This window comes from Drosophila persimilis, unplaced genomic scaffold, assembly GCF_003286085.1.
Source record: "Drosophila persimilis strain 14011-0111.01,24,50 unplaced genomic scaffold, DperRS2 tig00000579-arrow-pilon, whole genome shotgun sequence".
NCBI lineage: Eukaryota > Metazoa > Arthropoda > Insecta > Diptera > Drosophilidae > Drosophila > Drosophila persimilis.
Window position 1 is genome coordinate 1,540,931 of NW_020825322.1, and position 16,158 is coordinate 1,557,088.

The window sequence follows — 16,158 nt, forward strand, 5'->3', positions numbered from 1 at the left end:
AAAAAAAACGGGAAACGGGAACGGGAAACCCTTTTGTAGGGGGACGCATGCGCGACTGACTGTCGAGGGGAATATTTGACATATTGCTGACACGCCCACAAACAAATCTCTCTTCGTCTTTCCCAGCCTCTGGCTCTGGCTCTGACTCTGTCACTCTCCACTTCAACAGGGCACAGATGGCGCACGTGCTCCGCGACTCGGGACGGGCCTTGGGCTGGACACCCAACATTGTTGCTACCATTTTATGAGCCGTGAAAATTATGAAATAAAAATTGCATTTAAATAAGGGACGTTTTTGCCACTGCCATTGCCATCGCCAGTGCGAAATGCAATTTCCGATGGTTTTGTGAGCAATTAATATTACACAATAGTCCAGACATTGGGATCGGGATTGGGGGGGATCCCCCCAATCTTGCCTGTCGATTCAACGGAAATTGAGCGCATAATTCAGAAAAATGTTGTGCCTCGGATCGGATATGTCGTGCCATAAAAATCGTGTTGAAATGTGCAGCAGTGGCAGCGGCAGGAGGAGCTGCCTCTATCGCCGAGGAGCTGGCGCACTTACCGAAATTAATGCTATCGATGACAACACTGGCAGCCACAATAAAAGGCAAATGCCAAAAATAGCAGCAAACATTATGTTGAAGAGGCTGACTCTGCTGGCAGGGCCTTGGGGAAGGAGCGAAACGACGGGAAGGGAAGGGATGGGATGACAAAGCAGCCACAGAAATTATGATGCGAGGGGAGGGGCATCCCCTCGCCCTGGGGCAGATGGGGACAATGTTGCCACTGCTGCACAATTATTGCCAACTGTTAACAGATTTGTTGGCAAAGAGAAATTGAGAGAGCGCGAGAGAGAGGGAGAGGGATGGGAATGGGTGCGCCAGCGGCAGCAACATTTGTTTGATAATGATAATGGCCATGTTGACGCAATTGGCCATTGGCCCGCAAGGCCCACAAAGGATGCAGTTACACCAAAGGGAAATTGAGTCATTTCCAGATGGTATTATGGCAGCACGAACGGAACCCAATGGCCACAAATCAATTTTTGTGCAGAAAGTATCTCCAATTTCGAATAACAATCATGAAACTATGAAGATAAACGATGGAACTATTCAGAGGATTTTAAAGTGGTTAAGAGGTAGATCAAAGATCATTTGAAGAGCAGTACATTGAAAGTAAGTCCAACACAATCGAGTTTTCCGAGTAGCCCTGGGATTGAGTGGAGCTATCAATTGGTAAAAAATAAAAGCAAAATGGATGTACTATGGAATCGAATACTTACCGGTAGGTCTTAAGGTAAATATGTAAGTATGAAACATAAGCAATGTGTTTATCTTTGAAAGTATAACTTTTCTCCTCTGTGTCCTCCACACTTGCGGCAGCACTATTATTTTGATTGATGTTGTAAATGTAAATGTAATATTATTCGATGAAAAAAACTTAATCTTTTTTATATGTATTTGCCTACCAAAAGTCAAAAATAGCTGCAACTCAAAAGTAATTTGAAAGTAAATATTGTAAAGGCATTCCACTGGTTGCTGCTGATTTGAAATGCCGCCAAGCAATGGGTTCTACAGTGTGGAACGTAACTATCGATCATTTTTGCGATATCGATATTGACTGCCAATGTGCGGTTAAATTTTCAAATTTGAAAGCTCCAACTCAATTTGGAGTGTTTTATGTGGATTATCTGGAGAATTATCTGGATGTTTACTGCCTTAATACAAACAAAATAACACAACAGGCAGAGATAAGGTCCACAATGCGATAGAATCCTTTTCGAACTGAAACCGAAATTTATATAGGTATTTTTTGATGATGAGTAGAACATTTCTATCAGGCTGGGATAGATGCTTACCTTATGAAGCATTTTGCTTATTGTAGAGTTCAATGATAATCCCAAGAGATGGCAGCTGTTGGTGGGCGGCTATGTGGTTTATTCATTGGTATATTTCATTATGATGAAGCGGCACTCCAGCTGGTTCCGGCTACGCGTGTATTTTGACGCCACAGAGTGGACAGAGGAACTGGCCGTTAAACCGGGCCATGGCACAGCACCTGTGGTAGGAGTGACCGCACGGCAGACGGACCCAGCCACACCGCTCCTTGGGTTCCATGGACTCCCGGCAGATGATGCAAAAAAGGTCCATTATCTCGCTATAGTGCAACTTTTTGCATTTTCTTTCAATGGCAGAGCGGGCGTCTTTACGACTACCAATTAGGTCTAATACAGTATAAAAACACTGTAGTCGATAGAGCACATTGCCCAGACCCACAGCCGGCCAGTAGTAGAATAAAATAAAGATGGTGCCGACGAGCTGGAATCCCTCAAAGAAAATCATGGTTTCTGGAATCAGCTGATCGCAGTAAAGGCACTCCACCTTTAGAGCCTTAGAAGCACTCCAAATTCGAGTGGTATGCACGGCATGGACCATAAGTAAGGCTTGTTCGATTGTCAAGCGATCCTTTAGGCTGCCGTCGTCCAGCATGCACCGGTAGGACAACATCAGCAACCCATCCAAGACGACCAACACAATAAGAGAATTGAAGGGCGTATACTTGACATCCAAGGGCTCCACCTGCTGCCGAGCGAACCAGTGCGTCCAATGCGATATCATCAGTAGAAAAAGGCAGTACGGCACCATCCAGTCCAGCCTGTGTGGCATTAAACAGAGAATGTATATCATATCCACAGCATAGACTAGAAAACGTTTGTCCACATGGATCAGCCTGATCTTATATACGATATAATACACGAATGTTATGCCAATCCACAAAAAGGGATACAGAAATTGGGAAATGTTTTTGTTCATTTCTAAGAATCAGTTGTTTCTTCACGTACTTATATGTTGATACGAGCGCCTTTGAAGGAACGTTTCGAAGATTTTTTAATTTTTCTAAATTTTGTAGAAGCGACAATATTGTTAATTCATATTAGTTTGATCTTACAGTCTATGTTATAGTTATGAAATTTGAATCCCGATAACTTTTGGGCCAAAAAGCTATATTTTGTTGGACTATGGAAAGGTATGGACAATAGGCAAAAACAGCAAAGGGAAATTGCACAGCACGTACGAATCCCACCTAGCCGTGTTTATACATATGATATGCTATAAGGACGAGGAAATTGTAAATTATCCTCATGGTATGTTTGGCAAAAGGGGTGGATTTTACCTAGCATGCTTTGCATTTTTTGTCCCATTTTTCCTGTTATCCATACCCCAGTAATTTCCCAGCGGGGAAATTTTATAAACTTCCTTCCAAGGTATGTTAAGCAAAAGAGGTGTATTTTAACTAACATAGGTTGCGATTTCTGGGCCGTTTTGCCTATTGTCCATACCCTATTTTCCATAGAAATTTTTCCCACTCAATTTTAACAACAATTTAAGTGTCCGGAACAACAAAAGTCCGCGAGTGCCGACTTTTTTAATAAAAAAATTTTATGTTTTAACCAACTCAGTGCAGCCGTCTATACAAAAACAGAGAGAGTGCCATCCAACACAACAGCCTGTTGCTCGTACGCATCCTTTGACTGGACCCGAGACCTTGATAAGAAAACATTATGTCGGGAACACTAACTCTATGTGTCTGCGACTACTGGAAACGGCGTCACTACTACAAACGCCCACCACTGGGCCCGTGCGCAGTCTCGACAACAGCTGAAGAAGTTGGGTCGGCTGCGGCACATCAAGAAAAAAATGAATTGCGCCGCCTGCGGCTGCAGGTGGATGCCATAAATGGCAACTATTATCTGCGAGAGTTTTTGCAGCAGCGGGTTCTGGCTGTGACGCTCCAGAACCAACACGGCGTGCAATTAATTTGGTTGGAACTCGAGCCACCGGAGCGGGACACCATTGATTACAAGTTTGCCGACATACTGGCCCACACCATCTGGGAGCACATCGAGGTGGAGAATCTAATGTCCTGGCTATCCACCCTCGGCGGTGGCTTCTCAGCCCTAGGCGAGCAGTTCGGACGATGCGTAAGTGTAGCCATAGACCTCCGTGTACAAACCACACATACGTACATATATATCCACAGGCCGAAACGGCTGGCAAGATCTCGCTGCAGCAGCTAAAGATTGGTCTGCGGCTGGGCGATCCCTTCCTACAGGCTCGCTGCAAGCTCTACTACAGTATTTCGCTGATACAGCGTGGCCATTTGCGGGCGGCCAAGCATCTGATCCGGGATCAGTATCAGTTTGCACGTGTCCATCGGGAGAAGGATCAGAGACTGGTGCGCATGTGCCAGGGCATTTGGCTGCGTCTACGATACGAGTACGAGCAGCGGAATCTGCGGCTGAAGCAGCCACCACCATCCAAAACAACAACAGCAGCAGCAAGTCAATAGACCCCCTAGCCAAAAAAAAGAGAAGCTAAAAAAGATACTCTACACTGTACTCAATTCGTAATAAGCGTTACCACTTACCATATTTACCAGTTACCATTAGGCGAGCACGGAGGCAGGAGCGGAGTCGGTTTTTCGGTTTTTATTCCAAGTTTTTAGGCAAAGTTAAATTAATTAATGTATATTCAATAGTTCATTTTATTATTATTATTATTTAATGTGTAATTGTATATACGTAAAAAAATGCATTTACATCGTTCACTTCTCTTTTAATTTATGTTGTTGTATATTATTATTATTTATTTTCAGCGGCTGATTGTTTGCGAATAATTTAAAAAACACGATACAAATTTTCTGTACGTCACAGGACAAAGGAAATTTTTTTACTTAGGCTAGACACAAAAGTTATGCTTAAACTGAAAATTGAACGCCCCCGAATGGGGCGATGGATAAGTGCATATTATATATCATATATAAATGTGTGTGTGTTTACGAAATATTATTGTGTTGTGTGCCCTAATATCGGTAACAGATAAACAAAGGATTTTGGGGGGCCATAAGGAGCGGATAATTTTTGAACCGAAAATATGATGCTTAAGTTGCTTGCATGCCACACCATCTCGATGCTGATGCTGATGCCGATGCTGCCTGCTGCTGCCATTGATGTTGTAAAGCTTTGTATATATGTATAGGCTGTATTTATATAATGACGGCTGGCTCATTGCTGCTGCTCACTGCGCCAGCGTGCCCATTGGATCCCAGGCGGGCAGGACAATGGGATCCATATCAAAGACGCGCAGCACATCATCGGGCACATACTTCTTGTCGACCACCACCTCGAAGCCAAACTCCCTGAACCAGTCGGCGCACATCACCAGATAGCCCTTTTCGCCACGATCCTCGCCCCAAGAGTTCTCCACCCGCAGCTTCTGGGCCACGCCATTCTTCTGCGAAACACACATACAAAAGATTTCAAAAGTTTAAAGATGAATCGAAATACATGCAATTAGATGGTACTCACATCCACTGAGACGGCGGTGAACACCATGGCATGGGTCATGGCCGATTCGCCATAGATAAGACGGTCTGCCTTCGAAAAGGTCGTTTGTATGTCGATGTCAAAGACCAGCTTGAAATCATGGCTGCAACCAAAAATAAAAGGTTCAGTATAGAAACATTTATCTACTTTGGGAAAGAGGCTGCTTGCGGGGCTTCACTCACACTGACATATCCTCGATGCCCTGCTTAGAGGCGAAACGTTTGCTGACCTCACAGCCAAACCATACAGCCTCGCCGGCCTTCAGCGATTTGGTGACAACGGCCAGCAGGAGCTCCACAGATTGATTATTGTACAGGACGGGACGGCCGCCAACCACATTGCCCAGACAGTCGACAGTGTAGGCCTGATCGTATTTGCTTGATGGCCGGGGATCGGTCACCAGGCAAACCTTGTCCTCCACGTTAAAGTGCGGCTTCACATACCGTTCGTAGAACTCCAGCGAGCTGACGGGGCCAACAGATTGGTAGTTCTTGCTCTTATCATAGTACTCCCAGACGAATGTCTCGGCGGGTATTCCCAGGCAGATGCCCACCACCTTGTAGATCTCCGACATTTGCTCTTGGATCTTGGCTGTGATCTCCTCCTCTGTGGGCTGCTGGTCCATCAGCACACGCAAATGGCGGGCATACTCCCGAAGCTAGAGGGGAGTAAAGGAATCAAAGATTAGCGGAGTGAATAGGGCTAAGGGAGAGGCTTTCTGTACCTTGCTTTTCAATATGGCATTCATTCGTATGCTGGACTCGCAGCTAAAGCTCTCGGGAAAGCATTTCTTTGGCATGAGACCATGTTTGGTTATCAGATTGACCAGCATATCCCACTGACCGCCATCGGAGGTGGGGTCCAGCAACAGGAACGACACCAGGCGGCCATCAACCTTCTCGCCCCGTCGCGCCGTCTTCACAACATTGTTGAGAAAGTAATTGCAGCGCTCGATCTTGTCCCAGTAGAAGAGGAAAGCCTGCGAGAACTCAAACTCATCGAGATTGTAGTTCTTCATGAAGGGCAGGCGTATGCAGTTGAGGGCAGCAAAGAGCCAGCAACGGCCGCTGCTCCGCTGATTGGTCACCGGCTTGCCCTCCGTTTCCACCTTGAAGTTGAACACGTGGTTCGTGTTCTCCAGCACCTTGCGGGAGAGGCACACATCGAACGGATCGACACGGGAGCAAACGTTCTGGGCGAGCAAGTTCTTCGGCTGGCTGTAGAAGTTTTTCCGCCACTCGCCGAGCAGTTCGCTGGTGACGGGACTGTTGCTGCAGCCGCTCTCGCTGTCCAATGGATGGATGGAGTTCTTTGAGGCGCTGTTATTGTTGCCATTTCCACCAGCGCATCCCGAGCTATTCTTGTCAGCTGCAATTAAATGGGAATGGCAACGTTCGCCCGATATTGAGTGGGATTTTCGTACTGAATGCGGTGGGTCCAGACACTCGCTCTGGCTGCAGCTGGGGCTCTCTCCCTGATGCCACATCTGCTTCTGAATCTTGATCTTGAGGGGGATTTCTTTATAGCTGGCTAAATAGTGCACGGATTGGCCCACCTGCTTGAATGCCCACCGAGAAACTGGGTAAACGAAGATCGAACCAAAAACGAGAAAATTTTGGGTGCGAATTTTACAAAACAAAAGTTTGAAACATTTAGCTACAAAATGTAGAGAAAATTAAATTAAACAACAAATAAAACTCATAGAAAAATGACAGATTTATGGATAATAGGTAAGAAAATACATCATTTTGAGGGGTGAGGTGGCTTGTGACGCAATAGAAATCTGAGAAAAGGCCCCCGTTGATAGCGGTATCTTTATAAGCATTTCCCCTCTAGAGTTGGCCAATCCAATGTTATTGCAAGGTTGAGAGCTGCGAGTGCGGGCGTTGTCCACGGATTGCGGATAAAGGCCGAGGTAAGTAGAAAAATTACTTGCACAAGAGCATTGGCAATTGAAAAGCGACAACAGCTGCGGGACCGGGCCGGGCCATTAGCATTAACTGCAAATGTCTCTCTATCTGTCTCTGTCTTTCTCACCCGCTCGCTTCGCGTGCGTGTGTTTGCGAGTGTGTGTATGTGAATGTCTTATGCACTTTGGATTTCTGCTGCTTTGCCATTTATTGTAGATTTTGCGGACCAGCTTTTGTTAATTGTTTATTTGCATGCATTTGTGGATGTGTGGGTGTGTCGCCAGGGCCTGGCCATCAGATGCTGATAACGCAAAACTTGACGAGTTAACAGAATCGTAAAGAATTCTGAGCGTAACTAAACCTGGAAAAATTTTAATTAGCACAGTTATGACCCTTTCGGAATTGGGCTTCTTTGTGAAGGAAGCCCGTGTGTGCGTGAGAGGGAGAGGACAATGCAATTAAACCAGTTTAACGGGACTCTCACACATTCGCTACTAAATATATGTACATTCATACAAACAGATATGCATAGCGAGTGTGGAGTCATGAGCAAGAGGGAGAGGGAGACGAAGAGAAGGCTGGCCAACAGGCAAAATGCCGTTTTAAAAACTTTCGCGGAAAGCCGGCGCAAAAAATCTAAACAAACCAAAAAAAAAAACAAGAAAAAAAGAAGGGTTAACAAATATAAAAACTTGTTTGTCCAGTATTATGCGTGTGGCTGTGAGTGTGAGCCATAAAACAAACAAAAATTTGGGTGAAATTTTACTTTCGTCTGGACAATTTTTGTTGTGGCTGCTGTTGCTGGGGCGTCAGCAAAACTGCGTCTCGCTCACACGTACACAGAGGCAAGAGATACGCTCGTACACTTGTGCATGGGCTGTCACCCCCGCACAAAGCGGTCCAACAACAACAACCAAAGAATGCAGAAACTGCAGCAAAAATAATTTCCTTCCTGCTTCTTAACCATTATTTTGGCTGCTGCTCTCTTTGTACTTCTCGTTCTTTGTAGTCCGTTGTCCGTTCCTCTGCGACAGAATATGCGCGGGGGATGTCGTCTCCCCCACCGACGACACGTCCTACTCTACTTACACATAGTTTTTTTGTCCTCTTTCACTCTTTTTGTTGAACTTTTAAAAATTTCACTTGTTTTGAATTTTGCAACTACGGAATTTTGCTCTACTTCCTTTGGCTAGCTGGATGTGTATGTGTGTGTTTGTGCAATGCAAGCAACTGTAAGCGACTGTAGTTATGCGCGAATTAGCCGCTTATTTATTTTGATAATAATGTGAAAAAAAATGAAATGAAAATGTTTGGCTTTGGGATTCGAAACTAGAGATGTGCAATGACCACTGCGATGATTTTGGCCGCAGTGAATCACGTTATTATTAACACTGGCCACCAGTGTGACCTGACCCTCAGAAATATACCAAAATATACCGAAATATACCGTTTAATTTTCAAAATATACCGTAAATATATAGTAAATATGGCGGTGAAAAAACGAACTTAGATCTTGACTTACGCCGCGGAAAACAAAACTTCTTATAGATCCATTCTGCGCTTAAGTATTCGAGATCGAGGTCGATCAATATCATTTATAGCGACTGCCAAGCTGCGATCACATCACATAAACATCTTCAGGGATGGATCGAAGCTAGCAGACAGAGTCGGAGGAGGAATCTACTCTGAACAGCTTAACATAAGGCATTTCTCAGGCCACCAGATCATTGCAGCGTCTTCCAAGCGGAAGTCATAGCAATCCGGGAGGCTCTAAACTGCCCAGCCACACATTTATAGCGACAGCCAGGCTGCGATCAAATCACGATAAGATTAGACTCTTTTAAATGCAGGAACTACACAGTCTCTGTTTTAAAGCTATTTCAACGAAATTTTTGAGTTTATGGTCTTAGTACAGAGACCATGAATAGGTATTGGGATCGAGATATACATACATACATACATACATATGTATATACAGGAAAGTTATCAAATGCATAATTCGGTCCAAAACATGTCAATCTGTATAAACACAAAAAGGGAGTATTTCAAATTAGCCAATATAGTAGAAAATTTGATTAATTCTGTGTTCAGTGCTGAATGTTCTAGCTAGATAGTAATAAAACGAATATCAAAATCGTGGAATATGATTTATGATCATGGACAAGGTACGATTAGCACATTGAAGACCAAGAAGAAATTTTGTTATTACTATTTATATTATTTTCCGCGGCTTAGCTCAAGCTGTTATCCTGTTTAAATAAATGGGGGTTAAATGGGCTATGTTCGTTTTGCGGCTTAACTCAAGCTGTTAACCTGTTTAAATAAATGGGTTTTAAGTGAGCTAAGTTCGTTTTTCATCGGTAGGTTTACGGTATATTATACAAATTAAACGGTATATTTCTGAGACGGTCACACAGCTGTTCTCTCCTGCTCATACATGCAACGAAAAACTGTGTCAGGAGAGCGTAATTTTGAATGGGCTATAGAAAGGGGTATGGACAACAGGCAAAAACAGCCAAGGGAAACTGCAAAGCTCGTACGAACCCCACCTAGCTTTGTTAATGCATATAATATGCTATGAGGACGAGGCAATTTAAAATCGTCCTCATGGTATGTTAGAAAAAGGTGTTGGATTTTACCTGTCATGCGTTGCATGCGTTCTGGGCCAGTTTTCCTGAGCTGGGAAATTTTTCTAATCCTATCGATAAATCCACCTAGTGCTCAGAATGTTATCAAATTTTCCAATTTTTTGAACCGTCGGTAAATACAAATAAATTATTATATAGAGAGCAGCTTTAAACCTTTTAAGCAGCTGTTTAATCCCCGCCCGGGCTATTGGGTAGCCGATTCAGATCCACCGCCCCCGTTCAACCATCACGCGTCGACCCGATCATCTGGTTATTGTTAAGTGTTCTTTCTCTTCATACCCCAATGAAATCCCACAAGTGAGTCGGATTTTTGTCGTCGTTTGTCGTTTTTCGTTTCGCGATATTCTTCGCCACAAAAATCATGGAAAACCAGGACAACAAAAATGGCGACCTGACCGCGAAGGAGATGGCCCAATTTCGCTACTACGTGGAGAAGTGGTACCTGCCGCCACTGGATCTCAAGAATGACATTGTTTATTGCCAGCGGGCACTGCGTGATTTTATAAAGGTGCATGCGGTGAGTAGTAGTTGTAGCTCCAGTCACAGTCGCTGCGGGAGCAGTGGCAGGCAGCGCGTGCGAGGGATGCGTCGATTCTTAATAAATTTTCATATTTTTCCCCTCCTTCTAGCTGGTCACGGAGGTGTTCTCGCAGCAGGAGGATGCGGTAAGTTTCTAGAGTTTCGCGTGCTCCGTTCGGGGTTTGGAGCAGCAGCAGTGGAAGGGAGGGGAGGAGAGGGGAGTGAAGTGAAGTGGTGACAAGGCAGCAGCAGAGGCAGTGCAGCAAAACCAGGGCTGGCAACGATTGCGAAAATTGTAAAAAAAAAAGAAAAGATAATTAACACTTTGCCCCGCACTTTGCCCCGTCGCTCCCTCGCACCCCTCTCAACTGTTAACCTTGTTTTGAATTCGAATTTTGTATTTTAATTATGGTATCATGCTGGTCTCTTGCTGTTGCTCTTGCATAACAGGATCCCGTGGCGATGCGTCGCATCTTGGACGAGCTGGAGGAGGAGATGTACGAGATCAATGCCGAGTGCCAGTACCTAATGCTGCGCCTCGATGAGGATATCGTCACTTTCCTCAAGAAACTGCAGGAGAGCAACATCAAAACCGATGTGAAGGAGGCCAATGCGCACGTCTCCACCCTGATAGTGCCTTTAATTTCGAACGAAGACTATGTAATCATTCCCAGCAATGTGGGTACTCGCGACACCGAGGAGACGCTCATCCGCAAGCATTTTCTCCTGTCGCAGGAGGGCGAGAACCCACCCATGAATCTGAGCGACCTCGATGATAATATCGCTCTTATGCTGGTTCCGACTGAGACGAACATACAGATAGAGCTGGAAAATGGAGACGGTGAGCAGCAGGAGCAGCTGGAATCGTCGGAGGAGACGCAGACGCAGCTTCAGCTTTCTGTACCGCCGCCGATGCTCCGTTGTCTGCCGGACACTGTGATCAAGACAGTTGTGGAGCCCCCGCCACTGCGCATGGCTGCTACGCAGAAGTCTCAGCGTTCGCTTTTGATACCACTAAAGCAGCAGGATTCGTTTGCCATGAAGCGGAAGCGCATATCTAGTACCTCACCGCCGCCATTAGCACCCATTACGATTGAGTTTCATCAGGCTAACGTTCAGGATCCGGCGCAGGCTGAGCTGGGCTTTGAGCAGGTGGAGGCGAGCCGCGGCAATCTGCGCCAGGTGCTGAAGCGGTCCAGGAAGACCAAGCAGATGCCGCGCCTCTGCTACGAGGACAACATGGAGCTGACAACCATAGAGACTGATATAAAGCGGAAGGCGGGGAGGGGTTCCCAGATAGCTGCTGCCAAAGCTGTACCAAACACTGCGTCATCCGCCGCTGAAAAATCGGTCAAGGCACCACCAACGCCACCGCCTCTGCCATCACCACCACTGCCGAAGCAGAAGCAGAGCCCGGCAGCGGCCGCTGGGGCAAACAAATCGTCCAAGATACGCAAAAACCTACGTAAATCATCACCAGAGGCACAGCCGTCAACGGGGGCAGGCGGCTCGCCATCAGCATCTTCAGATGACTCCACCGTCCAGGAGCTACAGCAGGAGCAGCAGCGTCTCTCCGCCTCGGCGGCTCAGTGGTGCGATGAGCCGCGCGAGACCCGTGTCCTGCCCGAGGAGTACGGCCAGGAGACATTCCTCCGTATCTTTGGCCTGTACACGCCCGAGGTGATCACGAAACTCAGCCAGCGCCACTCGAAGCGCAAGCGTCGCAATGTCCAGAACGCCAGCGGCGTTGACTTTCACTATGGCCAGCAGCTGAATGCCACACTGGACACACCGATGGGGCGCCAAAAGAAGGTGAAGAACAAACCGGAGTTCCTGCTCTCGCCCAAGGAGAAGCGACTGCAGGCCAAGAAGGCCGACGTCCGCAAGAGCAAGAGCCCGGACAAGGCCGCTGCCGAGGCTTCGCAGACTGTTGTTGGTCAGAGCGTCAGCAATCAGTGGGATTGCCGCAAGTGTCGCGGAGAATGCCAGCATTGCCGCCAGTGCAAGCGTCTCGTAGGTGAGTCCCAGCCATCGATCCAACGATTGAAATGAGAACCTCTTCTTGAACCCATATTTTTAATCCTTTCTGTAGGTAAAGACGATGGGGTTTGCGAGCAGTGTGCCGGGGTCTACCACAAAGACTGCCACCAGCCCACAAAGGGCCGGCTGCTGGCCCAGTCCCAGAAGAAACGCTGCCCCCCCTGCTGTCGCGAGATGCGTGAGAGTCTGCTGTCGATCCACGGCAGCAGCAGCACCTCCGCCAGCACTACCAAAAAGGCAGCCGGTGTCCCGACCGTTTAACTTTAAAATTTATTCTTTTTTTTTTATCCATCCTTCCAGCACCTTCCCATACCCTCCCCCCCCCCTCCCACCACCCCCACTAGTTTTTAAAACTAAAAAGGGAGAAAAAACCAAGCTTTGTCCGCAATGCCAGATCCCGGGAGATGCGATCCCTGGCTCTCACGTTTTAGTGCATCTGCGATGCGTTTCCCTTTGCTGTTTTTGTTTAGTGTTGCATGGCAGTGGCGTCTGTGACCGCTTGCTTCCTCTACAGTGTGTTTTACGGGTATTTTTTAAATATTTTATTGTAAATGTTTATTTCGAGCTACATTTTCACACATACCTAAAGAAAAAAATTGTATATATGTGCATGAATGTGCATACGCGGAGAAGAGATGACTTTAATAATAATAAATACTGTGTGAGCAGCGGAGGATTGTTTTTGATGATAAAACCAATGGCATTTCTTTGTTGCAAAATTTGATATGGATGATTGAGGGCAGGGCATGTGCTTGTGCCATAAATGATGACGTTTAATGCGTCATGTAAATGGGGTTTTGTGTCGACCTACATCGTACGCGCGCAGCCCCATTGGAGCTGAAGGAAGTAAATTCATTATTAAAAGCCTAATTCATTAGCCAGCCTAATGAACTTCAAGAGGATGCTCTCTATATTATAGCCCGCTTAGTCGGCTCTTTAGAACCGTAGAATATCTCGTTATTCAAAGTTTTACTTCCCTGCAATTTTCTAGAGTACAGTCCGGCTGTTACATGCGGATTTATAAAGATGTTGTAGGCAGCGATGGCGGCTGTTGATGTTCGATCCATTTGTTCGATGATGTTCCACCAGAGCGGCTCTTGCGGAAGGTTTGCTAGGTCCAGCGATGCGAATGACAAATACCTGGAAAAAGGGAAGTACAAATTTGTCGATTTACTGCACATATAATAATAACCCTTGATCTTTTCAGACACCATAAACGCCAGATCAAATGTAGAATGCGTTTCAGCGTTGCCATCTGGCTTGACTTCTTCCGTGCTGAGCAGCTTGTCCTTCGTTCGTTGAGGACAAACCCGCGCCTTAAACTGCTGTCGCCTTCGGACCTGGGGTCCTTGTCGAAGGCATTGTGTTAGTGGTAACCTGGCACACTCGTCCAGAGTCTTTTCACTTCCTCCGTACCGTAGCTTGGTACCGTTGCACCTCAAAGGCAATATCCGGCAGGCCAGGAGGCCGCTTGCAGCAGTCGGCCTCATCGTGGACATTTTCACAGTTGTCACAGGTGGTAGCATCGCAGATCAGAGCCTTGGCGAAGCACTCGCCGGAGCACTGTCACCATTCTCCGTCACTGGGGACGTGCACGTGAAATCTGGCCCAAAGGCCGGACACACGCCGTAGCTCTCCTTGTCCACCAGCAGCATCAGATGCTTGGGGCACGAGCAGACGTCGTGAGTACTGCGTGCCACACCCTCCCCTCTGGCTATGCAGTTGTGGAAACAATTTGGACGACTGTGCCGCACTTCCGCTTCTTCGACGCTCTTCGTTGACAGTGATCCGCTTCAGTCCGGTCTTGTCGTCCAGCCAGTACACAAATCTCCCCAAGGCGGCAATGTTGCGAGGCTTTTCCGAGTCCCCGGTATCGTTGACGCCTATGGATTCACCCAGGAAGCTAAAAGAGGCAACGTTTTAGGAACACAATTGTGCGGATGGTCACGTTAATGCTGTTGGAGTAGGAGCAGGTCCAGAAGAGCAGCTGCCCAATGATGTCGATTGCAATGTCGAACGGCTGTCCGGAGTTGGCCAAGAGGCTCACCTTTGTGCCATTTGCCAGAGAACGCTTGATGCTGTGACTCCTGCCTTCGATCTGAAAAAACAAAAAGGGTTAGGGATATTAATCCTCTTTACCAAGTAAATGTAATGTGAGATCGGATCGTAGTCCACGGCGCGGATATTTTTTATGGACACTGGCAGCGGCACATTCGGGCAGTCTGTCGTGTTCGGCAGCAGTCGGCCGAAGCTGTTCCTCTGGCTGAAGATGATGTAGTTCTTGCAGGAGACCCCGTCCTTGGCCAGCTGGTAGTGGGTGGGGCAGGCACAGGTCATGCCACAGGGCCAGGCACAGGTGGCAGCAGCAGCGAAGTGATGTACGTCATGCCCGAATGGACCAAGTTGCGGCTCTCGCCCATCGTCTTGTGCACCCGCTCAATGTCCTCGGTGTTTCAGTCGCTCCAGCACGCGTAGTCCTGATACAGGGAAACCGCGTGGCGCGGCTTATGGAGTCCAAGGCGACTCTGTCCATGTACATGTACCTGCGATGCGTCTCGAGGACCAGGGAACGCGGCTTCTCCACCCCCGTCCCTTTCACAAGAGCACGCGCCGACTGCTGCCACCCAGGCGGGCGACCTCGATGAGACGAGGCTCCGCATCGGACCAGTAGATGTTGCTGGGCTGGGATGATGTAGGATTGTTCAAAGATACCAAAAAACCCACAGAAAATCAAGATAAAGGCAAGTTTTCTCATTTCATAATAAAGTAGTAAAAAAATACGTTTATTTCCCTAGGCTTAAGGCTAATTAAGTGCATCAGAGTAGACGACAGACCGGCACAAGGACTGCCAAAAGAGGGAACAGGAGCACCAGTCGGCCTGAGGGCTGCGTCCAGCTGTGGCCCTTGTTGCAGAGATCACCCTGGCAGAAGCACATGTAGACCTTCTTGTAGTTGTAGATGGTGTCGGCGCAGCGGTCCATGTTGTCGTCGGGGCCGCGCTGGACGCACATGCGCTGGATGGCAAGGTCGTAGTCGTCGATGGCGTAGGTGCCGCCGCCCTCGATTACCTTTCCGCACCAGCCGCTGGCGCAGGGTATGGCAGCCAGGCCGGGCTCGTGGTCCACGTCGGTGGCGTTGAAATTGAAGGGGTCCTTACAGCTTCCCAGATCGCCGCGGGAGCGGCACTGGTAACAGCGACGCAGAAGTCCTGCAGTGGCAGAAAATAAAAAAAAGTGAAATTGCAGCAGAAACCACAGCGCACACACGTAAACAAAGGCCTTGCAACCCACACGCACACAAATGAAAACAGATGACAAAAGACTTGAACAGAGCACAAACTTGGCCAGAGGACTCACCATGGATCTTGCCGAAGAGGAAGCTGCAACTAAAAAGGAATATCACAGCCAGGCATATGCTAATATATTTCATTGTTCCCTATTGTTTAAAGTTTTGTCGGCCACGATAATTGGTAATTTACTAAAATTATTGTCCAGTTAAAAGGTGGCAGCTTTCCATTGTAATCGATGGTTTCCTTTTCTATTGCCATTGATATGGCCACCAACTATCGATTAGAATATAGTACTTCGATTTGATCAGTTTTGTGTTCCACTGTCAGAGCATGTGCAAGAGTGAGACACCACATCAGCCTTAA

General features: G+C 47.1%; 6 protein-coding genes across 8 annotated transcripts; 2 read left to right on the forward strand and 4 right to left on the reverse strand.

Moving 5' to 3' along the window:
- Window positions 1–1,468: 1,468 nt before the first annotated feature.
- Window positions 1,469–2,889, reverse strand: LOC6598216 (E3 ubiquitin-protein ligase hrd-1). Its single transcript, XM_002023305.2, has 3 exons — window positions 2,846–2,889; window positions 1,862–2,658; window positions 1,469–1,787 (listed from the first exon to the last, which is right to left on the reverse strand). The coding sequence occupies exon 2, from the start codon at window positions 2,646–2,648 to the stop codon at window positions 1,992–1,994; it is 657 nt and encodes a 218-aa protein (XP_002023341.2). The 5' UTR covers window positions 2,649–2,658; window positions 2,846–2,889; the 3' UTR covers window positions 1,469–1,787; window positions 1,862–1,991.
- A 507-nt stretch (window positions 2,890–3,396) lies between these two features.
- LOC6598215 (uncharacterized protein F58A4.6) lies at window positions 3,397–4,847 on the forward strand. 2 transcript variants are annotated; one of them, XM_026990343.1, is made up of 2 exons: window positions 3,397–3,985; window positions 4,660–4,847. In XM_026990343.1, exons 1-2 carry the CDS (start codon window positions 3,566–3,568, stop codon window positions 4,678–4,680), a joined length of 441 nt encoding a protein of 146 aa, XP_026846144.1. In that variant the 5' UTR covers window positions 3,397–3,565; the 3' UTR covers window positions 4,681–4,847. The 2 variants fall into 2 exon arrangements, with proteins under 2 accessions (XP_026846144.1, XP_002023340.1); XM_002023304.2 differs by having other exon boundaries at window positions 3,400–3,985; window positions 4,045–4,847.
- On the reverse strand, window positions 4,613–8,572 carry LOC6598214 (bleomycin hydrolase). 2 transcript variants are annotated; one of them, XM_002023303.2, is made up of 5 exons: window positions 8,389–8,572; window positions 6,114–6,757; window positions 5,572–6,047; window positions 5,372–5,492; window positions 4,613–5,297 (listed from the first exon to the last, which is right to left on the reverse strand). In XM_002023303.2, the coding sequence occupies exons 1-5, from the start codon at window positions 8,390–8,392 to the stop codon at window positions 5,082–5,084; spliced, it is 1,461 nt and encodes a 486-aa protein (XP_002023339.1). In that variant the 5' UTR covers window positions 8,393–8,572; the 3' UTR covers window positions 4,613–5,081. The 2 variants fall into 2 exon arrangements, with proteins under 2 accessions (XP_002023339.1, XP_026846143.1); XM_026990342.1 differs by having other exon boundaries at window positions 6,114–6,967; window positions 8,389–8,486.
- Window positions 8,573–10,075: 1,503 nt separating this feature from the next.
- Window positions 10,076–12,801, forward strand: LOC6598213. The gene is made up of 4 exons (XM_002023302.2): window positions 10,076–10,464; window positions 10,577–10,612; window positions 10,917–12,483; window positions 12,559–12,801. The coding sequence occupies exons 1-4, from the start codon at window positions 10,309–10,311 to the stop codon at window positions 12,765–12,767; spliced, it is 1,968 nt and encodes a 655-aa protein (XP_002023338.2). The 5' UTR covers window positions 10,076–10,308; the 3' UTR covers window positions 12,768–12,801.
- Window positions 12,802–13,838: 1,037 nt separating this feature from the next.
- LOC6598212 lies at window positions 13,839–14,599 on the reverse strand. Its single transcript, XM_026990486.1, has 2 exons — window positions 14,554–14,599; window positions 13,839–14,409 (listed from the first exon to the last, which is right to left on the reverse strand). Exons 1-2 carry the CDS (start codon window positions 14,562–14,564, stop codon window positions 14,073–14,075), a joined length of 348 nt encoding a protein of 115 aa, XP_026846287.1. The 5' UTR covers window positions 14,565–14,599; the 3' UTR covers window positions 13,839–14,072.
- A 693-nt stretch (window positions 14,600–15,292) lies between these two features.
- LOC6598211 lies at window positions 15,293–15,952 on the reverse strand. The gene is made up of 2 exons (XM_026990436.1): window positions 15,863–15,952; window positions 15,293–15,714 (listed from the first exon to the last, which is right to left on the reverse strand). The coding sequence occupies exons 1-2, from the start codon at window positions 15,933–15,935 to the stop codon at window positions 15,323–15,325; spliced, it is 465 nt and encodes a 154-aa protein (XP_026846237.1). The 5' UTR covers window positions 15,936–15,952; the 3' UTR covers window positions 15,293–15,322.
- Between the last annotated feature and the right edge of the window lie 206 nt (window positions 15,953–16,158).